General features: G+C 38.1%; 1 protein-coding gene across 1 annotated transcript; it reads right to left on the bottom strand.

Moving 5' to 3' along the window:
• Nucleotides 1-14,139: 14,139 nt before the first annotated feature.
• LOC133821608 (uncharacterized) lies at nucleotides 14,140-15,087 on the bottom strand. Its single transcript, XM_062253799.1, has one exon. It carries the CDS (start codon nucleotides 15,085-15,087, stop codon nucleotides 14,140-14,142), a length of 948 nt encoding a protein of 315 aa, XP_062109783.1.
• Nucleotides 15,088-19,480: the final 4,393 nt, after the last annotated feature.

The raw sequence follows: 19,480 nt of genomic DNA, 5'->3' as shown, positions 1-19,480 counted from the left end.
ACTATCCTAGTAATTTAGAAAATAACCAATGTAACTATAAAAATAACCAATGTAAATGTAAAATATTAGGATCATGTAAAAATTTAATAGAAGAAAATATAAAAGAAAATGAATTAGTAGATCTAATAAAAGAAATAAAACTAGATAGAGAAATAATAATAGGAAACGAATTATACGACTTAATATTTAGTAACGAAATAGAACATTTAATATATAAACTACAAAACAAGGAAATATCAGAGATACTTTGAAATTTTTTTAAAAAAATGTAAATTATTAATAAAAAAAATCCAGATTATAAAATAACTGGCCAATCACTAAAATTTAATCCTATGGACATAGAAGATTTTAAGGATCATATTGACAAATTATTAAAAAATAAATTTATTTGACATATTGACTCTTCACATAGGAGTCTTGCTTTTCTAGTAAGACACCATAGTGAAATAATTAGTTGAAAAAGTAGAATTGTAATAAATTATAAAAGATTAAATGATAATACTGAAGACAACTCTTATAATATTCTCGATATAATAAATAAAATACAAGGTTGTAAAGTTTTTGTAAATTTGACTTAAAATCAGGGGCAGAAGCTAGTATTCCCTGGACAACATTTGTCTGCCTACAAGGATTATTTGAATGGTTAGTAATGCCAATGGGACTTTAAAACGCCCGAGTAATATTTCAAAGAAGAATGGATAAAATATTTTATGAATTAAGTTATTGTTTAATATATATTGACAATATTCTAGTATTTAACCAAGATTATAAGGAACATGAGTACCATTTAAAACAAGTTTTTTAAAAATGTGAACAGTGTGGTTTAATTATTAGCAAAAAGAAAATGGAATTAGAAAAAGAATATATAAAATTTATAGGATCCGAAATAGGAAAAGAGAAAATAATATTACAAGATCATATTAGTAGAAGATACTAGATTTTCCTTAAAAGTTTGAAGATTTAAAAAGTATTCAGCAATTTTTTGGATTATTAAATTAAGCTCGTTCATATATTAAGAATTTATCAAAATTACTTGGGTCATTATATAATAAGAGAAAATTTAATGGTCAAAGATACTTCAATAATAAAGATATTAAACTAGTAAAAAAAATCAAACAAGTTGTAAAAAACTTACAAAAATTATGTCTTCCATAAATAACTGACTATTTAATAATAGAAATAGATGGATGTAGTAAGGGATGGGGAGCAGTATTAAAGAACAAGCCTAGTAAATATTCTAATAAAGACACTGAAGAAATATCAAGATATGCTTCAAGACAGTATAAAGAAAAAAGTATTACTAGTATTGATGCTAAAATAATGACAATCCAATATTCCATAGATGCATTCAATCTTTATTTAATTAATAAAAAATTACTATTAGAACAGATTACCAAGCAATAGTAAGCTTCTATGAAACAATGAGGCAAAATAATAAAAAATTAATGACTAATAGATGGACAAAATCCTTAATATTTTTATTATTAAAGGATATAATCATATTATTGAGCATATTAAAGGTAAAGATAATTATAATGTTGATGTATTATCTCGATTAATTTATAATACAGATAGATTGACAGTCATTTCATCCAAGAATGTATAGGCCTAGAATACATCCCATAGCCAAATGGCAAACAGACAAGTAGTAGACAAAATAATATATAGTCAGCCAATGGAGAAAGGTGGGGCAATATCATTCAGAGAATTAATACATTACATTGTTATGGAAATAGTGCAACCAGGTATATTTATTTTTATAATTTGTTAATAAAATACATTTTTTAATAACTAGAGAAGATCCTAATAGTGGATTATAAAGTATTCAACAAGATGCTATGAAAAAGTTAGAACAAATATATATTAGGGATTGGAAATATATTAAAGTTTATCTTAATGATTTTGTAAAATTATGAAGTGTTTCAGGAAACACTATTAATAGTGAATTAAGAGATAAAATGCTAATAACATTACCTCGAGCTTTTGGAACAGAAAGAGTAAAATCATGGAATAATAACATAACACACACTAGAAATACAACATCCTTGGTAACTATAAGGATTATACTGGTTGTCTAGGAAAATTTTCTCCGCTTAATGTTTCAATTGTTCTAGTATGGGGTCTTAAAAATATATTACTATTAGCATTAGTCAGACTACTTTCCCCTGCACTATTCTCCATAAAATCTTTTTGATATGAAATATCAGATACTTTAGTATTATTTTCTTTTGTAATATTTTTATTTTTAAAATTTTCTCTGATGATTAATATTTGATTTTTAAATTTATCTAGATTTTTATCCATATTATCTTTTTCATCATCTTCTAATTCTTCTTTGTTACTTTGTTATCCATAATCTGAAAATGAAATACTAAGTCTATTATTATTTTGATATATACTTCCATTGGTGGGAACACTTATATTTTCTATTTTATTTTCTTTTAATTTTACATCCCATTCTATTCCTTATAATAGTTGTGAAGAGAATTCGGGAGGTTTTATCATTTTTATTCCTTTACTTTGAAGGGTTTCTATTACTTTTCTATTTTTAAGTTGAATTTTATGCTAGTATTATGTATTAATTTTCCTTCAAATCATGTTCGTATTATGAGGTTTTCTCAGTCTATAATGCAGTATCCTTTACTTTGAATTCTTAGTTAAATACTTCATATATCTTTAATCATCATCATAACGTATTCTAATAAATATTTTATTTCTTTCTTACTAGAAAATTTTTCAATATTTATTAAAAAGTTTTCTATTTTATTATTTGTATTAGTTATTTTTTTTAATATAGTCTATATTATCTACTATTTTATTTCGAAACTCTTGATTTTTAAGACTAGGTTTAATAATTTTATTAATATTTATAAATTTTCTTATAATATAGTAGATTTTATCTTGTATAAGATTTTATGATTTAGCTAACTTATTTAACTCACAATCTTTATTAGAAATATGATAAGTATGACAGTGATTCGAATAATCTTTACTGTTTTTATCTAATAAGAAATAATTTTTAATTATATTATTTGTATCTGTTTTCATAAATTAATTTTATATTAATAAAAATTAATAAAAACTTGAGTTCTTTCTTTTTTAAAATTATAAGCTTGAAAAGTAAATTCGTTAGTTGAAAGTTCCCAAATTATAAACTTGAAAATTAAATACGTTAGTTGAAAGTTAAATAAGTTAAAAAAAAATACCAAAATTGTAAGCTTGAAAATTAAATACGTTAGTTGAAAATTAAAAAGGTTAAAAAATTGTAGGCTTGAAAATTAAATATAGGTTTGAAAATTGAATACGTCCAAAAATTGTAGGCGTGACTATGTAAGCTTGAAAATTAATGATGTTATTATAATTGATTATAAAAATAATTATTTTTATAGATATGAAAAAGACTTGGGTTTTGAGAATAAAGTTTATATTCATATGATAGTAGAGTGTGGATCGAATATTTTTAGTGAACCTACAATCCTTCTAAAAAACTATTCTTATCATGTAAATTTATTATTTTCTCGTATAAAAGGTGACGTATCTATTCATATTCATATCTAGGGTGAACTTTAACACAACGTTTAACAGAACTATAATATGAATATTTTTCTGCGTGTGTCTCTAATTCTTCTATATCATTTTTAAATAATATATATTGATCTGTTATTAATTGTTTGGTCTCTATTTCTACTATTTTAGGTTGTTTCTTAAAGAATTTTTTCGATCTATTAGTCATTAATTTTTTATTATTTTGCCTCATTTTTTCATAGAAGCTTACTATTGCTTGGCAATCTGTTCTAATAGTAAAGTATTTTTTATTAATTAAACAAAGATTGAATGCATCTAAAGAATATTCGATTGCCATTATTTTAGCATCAATACTAGTAATACTTTTTTCTTTATACTGTCCTGAAGCATATCTTGATATTTCTTCATTAGAATATTTACTAGGCTATACTTGACCTGATTGATATTCGTTACTATAATCATTACAATTAGTAAATAGTCGAAATTTATAAGTGTCAAGCACTACAACAAATCTCTCTTTCCACAACGCATGAATATAACCTTTTTCAAAAAGTATTATAATAAGTGTAGAGGCTGAAATCTACAATGATCGGAAAGGATGGATTGCGGGCACTGACAACCTGTAGAACAAAGAAAGAAAGACCGTAAAAGCCTTGGGACACCGGGTTGGTGCCAGCCAAAGGGACTCCGACGGTCAAGTCAGTAAGTAATTCAAGTATAAAATAAAGAAATGTAAGGAAAATAAACAACAAGTGAATAAATCCACCGTAGAGTGGCAGTGAGGAGATGATCTGAGTGATCAGTCTGATAGTATTAGAGAGAGATTGAGAGCTTTTTGAATGAATGCTTGACATGAGTTCCGTTTCTTTTTTTTCTCCCTTTTCAGAGATCTAGAAACTTGCTTTTAGCCACTGAGGAGTGAGCGTGAGAAGCGAACTTCCCCCTGAAAAGGAGGAAGACCTATTCTCTTGGGTGAGTTGTAGATTAACCCAACTCCTTTTCCCACGTTTTTGACTTGTTCTGTTGCTATAAAGATTTTTGGGCTTACAAAGTAGTCAAAGCCCAATGCTACTCTTGATGAGTGGGCTAAGGTTAGTTTGGGGCTGAGACTGGGATTGGTTGTTCAGAGTAGCTTCTTACGGACTTGGCTCGATGGGCTTTTTAGTGTTTAATAAGATGTAGTTTCTAATTGGGCTGATGGAATAACTTATTTGGGCCTAGTGTGATTTTTGACCATTACAGTTTGTCCCTTACTCTCTGAGTCAAGTTAAGTTGGCGCGGAGAGTATTAGCATCGACTGGCAAAAAATTGAAATATGTATTCTTTATTGAGAATTCTATGGAGCGACCTAAAGAAAAAGTGTTGGATTTGGAGAGCAACTTAGGGTGGAGTTTGGACAATAATATCAAGTGAAAGATTAAATATATATATATACATATATATAAAATGACGTGATGGCATTCCATAGAAATGATCAAGGTCAAGTTCATGTTTTCTTTCTGAGTCAAGTTAACAAAATAATCATTCTTATTTTGACAAAATCATGTGTGACTAGGTGTAGATATAATTATATATATATATAAAAAAGGTAACATTTGTCATGTATTTTAAATATAACACACAAAATCTGTTTTTTGGGCTTCGTGGGCCTATGTCCTTAGTCTGTTTCATGCATATAGCTTTAATGCTTGACATCAATATTGTTGTCAGAATTTAGACGTATACAGCCGCCTGATTCGAAGTTTGACAACTCCTCAAGTTGTCATATCCCTGGTAAGAGCTGAGTCTTTATATTCTTTTATTATATCATTTCTATAGAAGTTTAAAATATCAGTCATTCTTATTTTGTCTACTGGAAGAGCAGAAGAAAGAACAACATTTGGGACTTCTCACCTCAGGCCAAAGAAAGCGAAAAATTCAGGTTTAGTTCTCTATATATGTGTGTGTATATATATATATTGGTATATATATTTCAAAATGAATTTCTAGGGTTTTCATGAAAGGTTTAAATGTTCTTGGTGTTCTTGATATTTTGGCTTTTTGATCTAAAATGAATGGTGAGAGAAATTTAAATGTGTTTATGGGCTTTTGTGTTTGTGGGCCTTTTCTAGGTTTTGATTTGGCAAGTATTTTGTCCAAAATTTGACTAAGTGTTTGATACAATTTGGTGGATTGTAGGATGAGAAAATGCTAGTCTTGATATCACATATTTATTTGGGGATTGTAGAGAGTTAGAATTGGTGGACCCAATGTTGTCCATCTGTCTTGGGATTGTAGTGTACCAAAGAGGGTCACTCCCAAATTGTTTATCCATCTAGGGATCGTAGGGTACCAAAGAGGGTCACTCCCAAGTTGTGTATCCGTCTTGGGATCGTAGGGTAACAAAGAGGGTCACTCCTAAGTTGTTTATCCGTCTAGGGATCGTAGGGTACCATAGAGGGTCACTCCCAAGATGTTTATTTGTCTAGGGATCGTAGGGTACCAAAGAGGGTCACTCCCAAGTTGTGTATCCATCTAGGGATCATAGGGTACCAAAGAGGGTCACTCCCAAGTTGTATATCCATCTAGGGATCGTAGGGTACCAAAGAGGGTCACTCCCAAGTTGTTTATCCGTCTAGGGATTGTCAAGTGCTGGATGAGGCAGCACCTCCATGTTGGTGTCCCTAGTAAATATAAGGACGGTCACGGGGATGTGCCACCTAAATACTTCTTTTCCTAACGTAGGGTGATAAAAAAAGGGAGTACCCCTTAGACTGTCCCTTGTGTAGGGAACTGAGTCATAATACTTTGGTGGATCGTGAATAAGTGTTACACGTTAAAATAGGACACTTTTTTGGTGTTTCCTATGGAATTGTCGTGTGTGGGAATAGAGCCTTTGAGGTTCTATGTCCTTAATGTGTTATATGACATTGCCACTAAGGATTTTTGTGCTGTAATATTTTATATGTATATATTTATGATTTTGACAACCTATGTCATGAGTAGGAGTTAATGTCGAGCGCTGGGAGTGCGTTCTACCCCACATTTGTAGAGGTAGATTTCGATACTGATAGTAACGATTAGTAGGTTATCAATATGGATGACGACTTTGGTGATGATGTCCTAGATTCTTTGCCTATTAATCCTGTTACAGTGGTAGATGATTATTATGGTGGGGATATTGAAGACCATGATGCCGTCGGGTTGGCGATACCTGGCGAAGAAGCTCCTATGATGGGTTATATCTTGGCGCAACTGGTGGGTGAAGATGATGGGCCAAGCTTTTCTGGCCGATCACAAGGTATTCTATGGGTAAATCCTGAAACCCAACTAACAGTTCCCCTTTTAGCTAAGATGAGATTATCTTTCGGTATTCCTCATAATATTAAGATAAGGTTACCCAGGTTTTTCGAACGGGTCGATTGGGATACCCCTGGTTGGTGTGGTATGTATGAGTACACCTTTCATCAAGGCTTCAGGTTCCCCTTCCTTCCTTTTGTTTCAAAGGTACTTAACTTGTATCAGATAGCCCCTATTCAGCTAATGCTTAATGCATGGAGAGTGCTTTTAGGCATCGAAAGGTTTACTGAGGTGTTCGGGATGAGTGTTGAGTTAGTAGAGTTTCATGCTCATTACACAGTGAGAGAACATGATAAAGAGAAGGGAAGATATAGTTCCGTGTCTCGTAATGAAGATGAGTCCTTGATTTGTAATATAAAATCCAATGACCGTGGATGGAAAGAATACTATTGTTTCTTCCATGGAAAAGAAATGTTCTCGCTTGGAGCCGATAGGTTTCCTACTAGTTGGCGGGTATTAGGTAGGTGTTGCATGCTAGATTATTTTACCTATTTTTCCTGTGTCTTTTGTTTCCAACCCCTTGAAATCCTAATGTTGGTGTTTTTCTTCTTCTTTTTCTTTTTGTAGATAAAGAATTGACCATACTTCCTGCTCTATCATATGATAGTGACCGAAATTTTAAGAAAATTTTAGCAATCCCTGAAAAGCAACGAAGTTGGAAGAAATTGCTGAAGGAATCAAATTTGACTTCTAGTTTTCTTTGGAGCAAAGTGGAGGGGCGAAGTGAAGGTAATCTTCTTATTGGACTGGATGGTCGAATTCCTATTTTTTTGTTGAAGTGAGCTTTAGAATTGATTGGTATCAAGTTTATTCTTCTTAACCATCTGACAGAAGAAGAACGTAATCTAGCGGATAAGTTTTTGAAAAAGATGTCATTCAAAATGCCTTCTGATCTTGATGCCTTGCCAAAAGCCAAGAGAGCGGCGAGTAAGAAGAAAGGTCATTTGTCGACTGTAGAGCCATCAATAAACCCCGTGCCCTCAAAGAGTACTACTTCTTCAAAGGGCATTGAAGGAGGAGGATCAAGCAAGAAGCCTAGGGTTGATTTTGATGACGAGGAAGAAAATATCTCCATCATTAATCCAAAGAATACTTGTGTGTATTCGAACCCTTTGTCTATTGAAGGATATGTCGAAGCCCTCTTATGTCCTCGTGATGAGACTCGTTTGAAGGAAATGGGATCCGTCGAGTCATCCAATGATTTGGTGTCTGGAGCCTATCGAGTAAGCAACCTATTTTACTTATTTCATTTTTGTATGTTTTGTTTGCACTAACTTGTTTATTTTTACAGATGCTCTCTAATGCAATTCATATTCATCGAGACCATCAACGCCTCAGAAGGGAAAACTGTGATCTTAGAAAGTCCAACACCGAGCTTCGATCAGGTCTTACGAAAGTTGACGAGAGGCTTAAGGCAAGTAAGGAATTAAACGAAGAGTTGAAGAGGCAACAAAAGGATAAAGAGAGCGAACAAGTTAAGGAGAAGAAGAATTCGAATGATTTTTGTGCTCAGCTGGAGGACATTGCGGTGAAGGCCATGTGGAAAGCTCATAAAGAACTGTTGACAGAGTTCAAAGAAGGCAAGTCTAAGGATTGGAAGGTAGACGAAGAGTTGGAACTCTACATTGGTATGTTTGAGAATGAGGCTGGCCCTGCCGACGGGGGGGTCTATTGGTCCTGGGTTTGGCACGAGTATTCCTCAAGATGAGGATGGGGGCAACCAGATTGTTGGACATGCCACTGGGGATATTGTTGAGCATCAGTCCATTGTTTATTCTAAGGTGACTCAGTAGTATGTCGAGCATTGTTTCTCGATTGGACAATGTTTAGTTTGTCAACACCTAGTTTCTCTTTTCTTTTATTTGCTTTTATTTTTTTTATGCTTTGCTCTTTTGTTGGTTTAACATTGTAATGTTGGTTGTTGAGCCTTTTGATGCTCTTTGTTGAGACTTTTGAATGTTGAATTATGCTCTCTGTTGTATTGTTGAGGTTTTTCTATGTTAAACCATGCTTTTCACTACAGTTGAATGTTGGTAGTAAACTGTGATTGATGTTAATGAATATTATACAAATTGACCAAGCATAAAGTTATTGTGATCATGGTCCTCTACAGGTGGTATGTGATCATCTCAGATGGTACCATTGGTAGTATTCTACAATGATATCGGGCGTTAGGTGACAAACAATAGTTATTCATCATCCATCTGTCAGGGATCCATTTATTTGTCTGAGGACCGTCGAGTGCCAGACAATGACTATTTATTGCCATCCATCCGACTGGTGTCCACCATCCATCCGGGATCCGTCCATCTGGCTGGGGACCGTGGCATGACAAAAAGTGCTGACCTAGGGCAATCCATCCATCTAGGGATGGTCACGTAACAAGGAGGTTGCAACATAGGACCTTAAATATCAAGGAGTGGCAAGCCATCCATCCGACTCGGGATGGTCGCGTATCAAGGAGTGGGAACCTTGGGTTAACCATCCATCTGGGGATAGTCATGCAACAATGAGTGCCAACCTATGGAAATCTATCCATCTGGGATGGTTACGTAAAAAGAAGTCCTAACCTAAGATAATCCATCCATCTGGGGATGGTCACGTAACAAGGAGTGACGACTTAGGGTAATCCATCCATTTGAGATGGTCAGGAAATAGAGGAATGGTTGATTTTGTATGTAAGACTTGACCAAGTGTAAATTTTATTGTAAAATGACAATATTCATAATCAATTTTTTTGTTCATCTGAGAAAAGGAAAGTCAAGTTTCGAAAGAAGATATTAAAACATTGAATTGTCATAAGTTGTCTCTATGATTATTGTCTTGGTCTTCTCAAAAATTTCTACGACCTTCTCCTTTCTCCCCAGTCCAAGTGTTGGTATGTTATATGGCGATGCTTGGACTTGTGTTGAGTCTGAATTCTTATGCATTATCAGGTGTTCGTCTAGATTCACTTCAGACTTCTGATACATGGATCATCACACGCTAGCCTCTTGACTATTATCCTTGAATCCTATTTAATGGGTAGTCATGGGTTGGCTTTTCTTGGCCACTCTTCGAATCCTGAAATGTCAGGGTGTGGTTGACGGCAAAGCCATCGACCCTCAGATGCTTAAGTTAGTATTGTGATTAAAATAATGATAAAGGTTAAGTACTTGTTTAGAAATTAGAGTTAAGAGTTTAGAAGTGGTGCTGTTTTAAATGGACAGCGTTCCAGCTGTTACTTATGTTGCGTCCATCATATGCTTGAAGTTTGTATGCACCTTGTCCTACTATTTTGGTAATCTTATAGGGACCTTGCAATGTCGGACCTAACTTTCCAACTCCTGCTTCTTTTGTATTTTGGAAGACCCTTCTCAAGACCCAGTCATCAACGTTGAATTTTTGAACTCTGATATTCTTGTTAAAGTGTTGTGCCACTTTATGTTGGTAGGCTGCGACCCTTATTAATGTTTGTTCCCTTCGTTCATCTAATATGTCAAGCTTATGACCCATGTTTTTCCAGTTTCTTGCATCTGTCGTGTGCTCGAATCTTGTAGAAGGGATCCTGCCTCTGCAAGAATGACTGCCTCGGTTCCATAGGTTAGCGAGAACGGGGTTTCTCCAGTTGAAGTCTTTGTTGTTGTTCGATAGGCCCATAGTACTCCTGGAAGTTCATCTGCCCACCTTCCTTTTGCTTTGTCTAGTCTTTTCTATAGAGATGCTACCATAGTCTTTTTTGTCGCTTCCGCTTGTCCATTTGATTGTGGGTATCTGGTTGTCGAGAACGAGAGTTGTATTCCCCATTCTTTACAAAAATCTTGAAACTTGATACTTATGAATTGAGAATTGTTGTTTGTCACTATCTCCCTTGGCACCCCAAATCTGCATATGACATTCCTCCAGATAAAACTCTTGACTTCTCGGTCCCTGACTTGCGCATACGCTTCTGCTTCGACCCACTTGGTGAGGTAATCAGTCACTACTAGCATTAATACTCTTTGTCCCAGCATTGTTGGCATCTTTCCTATGATATCCATCCCCCACTTCATGAAGGGCCATGGCGTCAATGTTGAATGGAGTTTCTCAGGTGGCATATGCGACACTTGAGCAATCCTCTGGCACTTGTCGCACTTCTTAACAAAATCAACTGAGTCTTTTCTCATTGTTGGCCAATAGTACCCAGTTGTAAGGGCTTTGTTACACAGGCTCCTCGATCCAGAATGGTTTCCGCATTCACCTTCATGTAGCTCCGTCAGTATATACTTTGCCTCGACTGGATTCAAACACCTGAGTAAAGGACCAGTGAACAATCTTTTGTATAGTCGACCGCTACTGAGGGTGAACCTAGCTGCCTTTGTCCTTAGCTTTCTTGACTCATTTTTGTCCTCCGGTAAAGTACCGTGGTGCAGGTACTCAATAATTGGTGTCATCCAAGATTGAGTGTCGATGGTGTTCGCTGATTGTTCTGGTTGCTTCCACATGACTGGCCATTGCATGTACAATACTGAGATTGTAATCCCATTCTTAATTTGGATTTTCGAGCCCAAGTTTGCGAGTGAATCTGCATGGTCATTCTCTAATCTAGGAACTTGAACAATTGAAAATTCACTGAATTGTTTTACCTTTTCTTTTACTGGCTCCAAGTATGATGTCATTTTTTGAGTCTTTTGCTTGGTAAGTTCCATTGAGTTGGTTGACCACCAGCTGGGAGTCCGAAGTGACTTCGATATTCTTTATATTCAATTCCCTTGCTAAGTCGAGTCTAGCTATCAATGCCTCATATTCTGCTTCATTGTTCGTAGCTTTGAATTCGCATCTAATGGATCATTGTATAATTTCTTCAGTTGGGGTTGTGAGCACTATCCCAAGTTCGCATCCTTTGTTGTTGCTTGACTCGTCAACTGACAATCTCCATTTGGTATTTGATTTTTGTTCCAGACATAACAATTCCTTCTCCGCTTGAATCTGCATATCACTAGAGAAGACTGCAATAAAGTCAGCTAATACCTGAGATTTGATTGCGGTCCTTGTTTGAAATGTGATATCATATTTGATGAGCTCTACAGCCCATTTTGTCAATCTTCCTGAGAGCTATGGTTTGTGTAGTATGGCACAGAGTGGATATTGCGTGAGTACCACTATAGGGTGACACTGGAAATAGGGTTTGAGCTTCCGTCCTACTGTGATGAGTTCCAGAGCAAGCTTCTTTAGCTGGCTGTATCTAATTTCTGCATCCAATAGAGTTTTAGATATATAATACATAGGTTGCTGCTTACCATTTTCTTACCTTATGAGATCAGCACTGACAGCTGTTTCTGATACTGCTAGGTAAATGTAGAGTGTTTCTCCATCTTTAGGCTTGGCCATCAGTGGTGGTGACGAGAGATATGCCTTGAGTTCGTCAAGTGCTTTCTGACATTCTTCCATCCAGATGAAGTCTTTGGTCTTCCTAAGCTTTGAGAAGAAGATATGGCAACGTTCAGATGACTTTGATATGAATCGGCTTAGTGTTGCTATCCTCTCATTTAAATGTTGTATATCTATGATGTTCTTAGGTGGTTGGATGGTTTGGATTGAACTTATTTGCTCTGGATTTGCTTCTATTTCGCACTTGGTCACCATGTAGCCTAAGAATGTCCCTGATGATACAGCAAAAGAACATTTGGCAGGATTTAATTTCATGTTATATTTTTCAAGTACCTTAAACGCTTGTTGGAGATGGTCAAGGTGGTCTTGGGCAACCAACGACTTGACTAGCATATCATCTATGTAGACTTCCATCGAGTTTCCTAGCATCTCTGCGAACATTCGATTAACTAGCATTTGTTACGTTGCCCCCGCATTCTTGAGTCCGAAGGGCAAGACTTTGTAGCAAAACGTCCCTCGCTTGGTGATGAATGCTGTCTTTTCTTGATCTTCCGGATGCATAAGTATCTGGTTGTATCCTGAGAAGGCATCCATACAGCTGAGTAGCTCATGTCCAGCTGTTGCATCCACCATCATATCTATGTGTGGCAATGGAAATGAATATTTGGGGCACGCCTTGTTTAGATCTGTAAAATCAATACAAACTCGCCACTTACCATTCTTCTTCTTCACCACAACAACATTAGCTAGCCAATCAGGATAGTCGACCTCTCGAACAGACCCTATGTCGATCAGCTTTTGAATCTCTTCATTGATTACTTTGTTGCGTTCTGGAGCAAACTTTCTCCTTTTTTGCTTGATTGGAGGATAGTCTGGGTCTACTTGCAACATATGAACAATAATATTAGGGTCAATACATGTCATGTCCTCGTGAGACCATGCGAAACAGTTATGGTGCTTTTTCAAGAATTCGATGAGTCGAGCACGGAACTCAGGTGTCAACTTTGATCCTATTTGGATGGTATGCTCTGGGAAGTCTTCACTGATCCTCACATCATCGAGATCCTCCGTCTCAGGCTCTACAGGTGCACTCGTTGATGTATCATGCTGTAGTTGCTATGCTGAGGCTTGTTTGTCTTTCAATGTAGTCTGATAACAATCTCGAGCCATCTTTTGTGCTCCATAGATCTCCTTCACTCCCCACTTTGTTGGAAAATGGATGACCTGGTGGTATGTAGATTGGACTGCTTTCATTGCATGAATCCAAGGACGGCCAAGGATGGCGTTGTAGGCTGAGGGTGAGTCGACTAACAAAAATCTGGTTTGGAGATTGACTCCTTCGGCATACACATATAATGTCACTTCACCAACTGAATGCTTTTGCTCACTGCTGAATCCCACAAGTATGATTGACTTACAGATGATGGTAGATTCGTCAATCCCCATCCCCCTAAGAGCATGTAAAAATAAGATGTTAGCTGAACTTCCATTGTCAATCAATATTTGTTTAGTTAAGCAGTTTGAAATAAATAGTGAAATGACTAAAGCATCATGATGAGGATTAAGCAAATCTGAGGCTTCGTCATCGATGAAGCTTATGATCTGTCCGGTATAGTTTTTTGGTGGCCTCTTTGGTCTTTCGTCCATCCCCAAGACTTCCCTTGCATGTCTTTTGGAAGCTGAGTATGTCACTCCACTCACTTATGATCCTCCAGATATTACGTTGCATGTCCGTGTGTGTTGGGGTGGCTTTGGTGGCATGGTTGGTCTGGTATCTCCCCCGGTCATGGTGATTTTTCCTTTGTCTGACAAAAAGTCTCTGAGTTGACCTCGACGGAGAAGTCCCGCGACCTCAAATCGTAGAGCGATGCATTCTATTGTCGTATGGTCATGATCATTGTGGAATTCGTACCACTTGGTGGTATCTCATTTATTAGCTGGCTTCTTTATCTTTTCAGGCCACTTGACTTTGTTTCCCATCCCTTTCATTACCACTACGATCTCCACTGGGTCTATATTTAGATTATACTCTGGGATGGGTGTTTTCTCTTGTTCTCTTGGTCTTCTGGATGGTAGTGTGTGCCTGGGCTCCCTTCCTGGTCTGCAGGTTCTAGTAGTTGGGTGCAATTCATGGTATGGGCTGTATCTGCGTTCTATTCTCCTTGTGCTTCTACTTTCTCTTGCATTTGGGTAGGGTGAATATGTAGGTCTGTTTGATTCATCTTCTTCCCATTTGATTTCAGCCCAAGCTTTTGCTAGCATGTCTTCCATGGTCCTGTAAGGATACTTGGTTAGTTCTTTATAAAGGTCTGAATCTACCATTAGTCCTTTCCGAAAGGCTGTAATCGCTGTATCAACGTTGCATGACGTGATGTATACTTTCTCCGTATTGAACCTAGCAACGTAGTCTCTAAGTGACTCACCCCTCCTTTGTTTGATCCTATAAAGATCATCAGATAACTTCTCCAACTTCTTGCTACTAGGAAATTGCTCTACAAATATGTCACTTAATTGAGAAAATGAGAAGATAGAGTTATTAGGTAGGTTCATACACCATTGGAGGGATGGCCCTACCAAATTGGATCCGAACCCCTTACACATACAAGCCTCGTGTAGTTCGCGAGGGATGGCGGCTGTGAACATTCGTTGCTTGTAGCTTGCTATGTGATCATTCAGATTTTTCGTTCCATCGTACATCTTCATTAGTGGGAAGATGAACTTTTTTGGCATCTCCATGAGTGCTATGGCATCCACGAATGGGGAGTCTGCAAAGCTACTGGGTAAGCTCTTCCCGATTGGCGCTGGGACCCCTGGGATCCTATGGATCATGGCTTCCATGCCTTCAAGCTTCCTTGCCACCAGCTGCTCAATCATCTCCTCGGGTGTTAGCATAGTGCTCCGTCCTGCGGATGGAACAATAGAAACGTCAGATGGTAAAGTAGTGGAGAGTTTGGATCAAAGGTCTTGGGTGGCCACCCTAGATTATTCGTGTAACGCCCTGGATAGCCAAGACCGTTACACTGTGTGTTTATAAAGTGCCAGACTTGCTAATCAAGTCATTTAATTAAAATCGTGTTACTGAAACTATAAAGGAACTAGGGTTTAAAGTGGTTTGGTCTCATAAGCCACATTTTCTTTAAGAAGCATCATCTGTTTACACGGGATCCCAAAAATATTAAGTTTAAAGACTGTTTACAAAAGACACAAGGTTTATACACAATATCCGGCCATATTAAGGCAAAACAGACAATTAGGTAATCCTTGTCCTGATCCACTCCTCGACCATGGCGGTCGAACAGCTGGCTATGCACATTCCACCTCGGAGCTCTCCATCTCAGGCTTGGTTCAATTTGCCTTTGCCTTTACCTCCACCACGTAGCACCCGTGAGCCAAGGCCCAGCAAGAAAACACAACAACAGAGCATAAGCAATGAACAGACAAATCCATATCTCACATTGCATCACAAGTTCTCAAATTCAATATGATCAAGTATTCAACACACTAAGCATATCAATTAATATCTCAAATCACTGCACAAATGATAACTAGGGCTTGCACAGTCAGGCTGCTCCCTCCGTTATCCCACTGACTCCGGCCCGCTTAAGCCGAGCTCAGTGAATGTTAAGCTGTCCGCGGCTACCAGTGACCAAGTCGCGCCCTATGCGCAAGTATTATGTACGACACTCTTAGGCCACTTTTACATGTCCTATGGCATAATACCATCATTGACACAATACAATTCTCGGGAGCACTTAGTCCCATCACAAACATATAGTAGGGTGCAGTTTTCTTACCTTTCAATTCACTAGCGTTGATCCCTCGACTCCTTGAGCATGATCCCCCTCGAGCCCTAGCGCTCACCTAAACACAATCATGGCCCAAAGTTATCATCAACCCTCTAGTCCAAAACCCAGCCCCAGGGCTAATCCCGAGCCCCCGGGAAGTCCTAGTTCCACCAAACAAGGTGGTGGAATCAAACCCCAAACCCTAGGTCAAAAGCCTTTGCAAACAACCCTAAAATCCCCTTCAGAAGGCAAGGTAGCACTACAGCGCTCATGGGAGGGTGCTACAGCGCTACAAACAGAAGCAAAACCCCATCAGCAAACATGGCCTAGCGCTACAGCGCCCAAAGGCTAGCGTTGTAGCGCTAGTCACAGTCAGATACTACCCTCAGTTCTCCTTCTTGCGATTTCCTCGAACCAACCTCAACCAAAACTCTTCCAAATCCTTCCCAAACTCAAAAACAACCTTATGACCATACTCCACTCATCCCAAGCACCCCAAATACCTAGAACTCAAGCACATGCATCCACAAACTCAGAATTCACCATAGCCACTCCTAAACACTAAAACCCAGCAGAAACCAACTGAACAGCAAAGTTAGAGTTTAGACTTTATACCTTTGATAGGATTTTGACCACAAGCTGTTTCTAGACCTCCTTGGCTTGCTTTTCCTTAACCTTTGCCCTGAATTTCCCCATAGTTCCCAATCAAACTCAACTTATACACCATAATTCAGAAACCAAACCAGCAACTGAAGAGATTACAGAACCTTACCTCAAGTGATGGCCTAACCTTGCTAAACCCTTGTCAAATCCTCAATCTTAGCTCAGTAACCTTGCAGCTTAATTGAACTAGCTCTCCTCTAAATTTTGCTTCAAGAAGAATGGAGAAAAGTGGTAAGAGAACCACAAACCGACTCAAAGGAAAACCACTCTGTTTTTCCTTCCTTTCCTTTTTCTTTCTTTTTCAGACTTCCACACTTTTCTATGATTCCCACTAACATAAAGCCTTGGTAATACTTAACTTCTGTAAGACAAATGACTATTATGCCCTCCCAATTAAGTCTAAGCCCTTTAATCCACTTAGGGCATTTTATTCATTTTACCCAATTCCCGCTAACTCCTCGAGTGTCTCTAATGTTTCCCGCTTAACTCCCGATACCTAATTTATCACCAATAATATTCCTCAATACCAAAATAGACCCCGGTATATTTACTAAATTCCCATTTATACCCCTAAGCTCGCCCCGAGCTGGGTATAAATCCCCGCCATGACTTTTTCGCTACTTTGCTCACTAGGATCGTCTCGAGTCACAGATCTCAGATATATCCACATAATAATGTGGTCTCGACAATTATCACATATATAAATACAGTTATGCCCATAATGGCCAAAATTACAATTATGCCCCTCTAACCTAATCAGGGCCTACATGCATACTAATACACATATTCATGCATCTCAAATATTCAAATAATCATATAACATGCTTCAAATCATAATCATGCATCTTAATCATTAAAACCACACATAATTCCCATTATGCCCTCCAGGCACACTAATCAAGGCCCTTAAGCCTTATTAGCGAATTTAGGTCGTTACAACTATCCCCTCCTAATGAGAATTTCGTCCTCGAAATTTACCTGAACAACTCGGGATACTGGTCCCGCATCGCTGCCTCAAGCTCCCAGGTCGCCTCCTCGACCTTACTATTCCTCCATAGAACTTTAACCAGAGGAATCGTCTTATTCCGCAATACTTTATCTTTCTAATCCAAGATCTGAACTGGTTGCTCCTCATAAGCCAAATCTGCTTGTAACTCCAAATCTTCCTACCTTAACACATGAGTCACATTTGAGACATATTTCCGAAGCATGGAGACATGGGACACATCATGAACTCCAGACAACGATGGCGGCAAAGCTAACCTGTAAGCCACTTGACCAATCCTTTCCAGAATTTTGAACGGTCCAATGAATCTAGGGCTTAGCTTGCCCTTCTTTCCAAACCTCCTCACCCCTCACAAGGGTGAAACTCGGAGAAAGACGTGGTCCCCAACCTGGAACTCCACATTCCTATGCTTAGGATCAGCGTAGCTTTTCTGTCTACTCTGAGATGCAAGCATCCTGGCCCGGATCTTCTCTATGGCCTCACTTGTCTTCTGAACCATATCTGGCCCCAAATATCTCCCTCACATACAACTCAGCATACTGATCCACAGTATATGTTGACCTCACTGGAAGGAAATGGGCTGACTTGGTGTATCTATCCACTATCACCCACACCGAGTCATGAAGTCCTACTATCCTGGGTAAACCTCCTACAAAATCCATGGTAATGTCCTCCCATTTCCATTCAGGAATACCCAAAGGCTGAAGCAACCCTGCTGGTCGCTGATGCTCGGCCTTCACCTGCTGACAGGTCAAGCATCTGGCAACGTACTCTACCACATCCTTCTTCATCCCGGGCCACCAATACAAACTTCGTAGATCCTGATACATCTTCGTGGTACCCGAATGAAGTGAGTACGGCATCGTATGAGACTCATCTAGTATCTCTCGTCTGATCCCCTCATCAGCTGGAACACAAATCCGTCCCTGATATCGAAGTAAACCAACCTCAGAAACAGAATAATCCTTAGCTATTCCAGCTAAGACATCCTCTCTAACCCTCTGTAACTGAGCGTTTACCAACTGCCTTTCTCTGATCCGCTCTAGCAGGGTTGAGTGCAGAGTAATATTAGCCAACTGGCCCACCACCAACTCTATCCCTGCTCTAACCATCTCGTAAGCTAACTCCCTTGAAATCTGAACAGAACTATACAACTGACCTGGACCTCTGCGGCTCAATGCATCCGCCACCACATTGTCTTTCCCTGGATGGTAAAGAATATCACAATCATAATCCTTTACCAACTCCAGCCAACGTCTCTGTCTCATATTTAGGTCATTCTGTGTAAAGAAGTACTTCAGGCTCTTATGGTCAGTGTATACCTCGCACTTCTCCCCATACAAATAATGTCGCCAAATCTTTAGTGCAAAAGCCACTGCTGCCAGCTCCAAGTCATGAGTAGGATACCGTTGGTCATACTCCTTCAGCTATCGTGAAGCATAAGCTATAACCTTCTCATTCTGCATCAACACACAGCCTAAGCCCAACCTCAATGCATCGCAGTAAACAACAAACTTCCCTTCCCCCGAAGGAAGACTCAACACTGACGCCGTAATAAGTCATCGCTTCAACTCCTGGAAACTGTCTTCACACTTGTCCGACCAGATAAACTTCAGATTCTTCCTCGTCAATTCTGTCATCGGTGCTGCTATCTTCGAAAAGCCCTCTACAAACCGTCTGTAGTAACCTGCTAACCCCAGAAAACTCCGCACCTCCGAGGCGTTCCTTGGCCTCGACCAATCCCTAACTGCCTCTATCTTAGATGGATCCACCTTAATCCCATCTGCACCTACAATATGTCCAAGGAATGTCA

This window comes from Humulus lupulus, chromosome 1 (assembly GCF_963169125.1).
Source record: "Humulus lupulus chromosome 1, drHumLupu1.1, whole genome shotgun sequence".
Lineage (NCBI taxonomy): Eukaryota > Viridiplantae > Streptophyta > Magnoliopsida > Rosales > Cannabaceae > Humulus > Humulus lupulus.
This window is presented reverse-complemented; position numbering and strand designations above follow the sequence as displayed.

What these genes read in the sequence shown, in the direction of transcription:
- LOC133821608 (XM_062253799.1), bottom strand. Translation starts at nt 15,087, where the DNA reads ATGATTGAGCAGCTGGTGGCAAGGAAGCTTGAAGGCATGGAAGCCATG.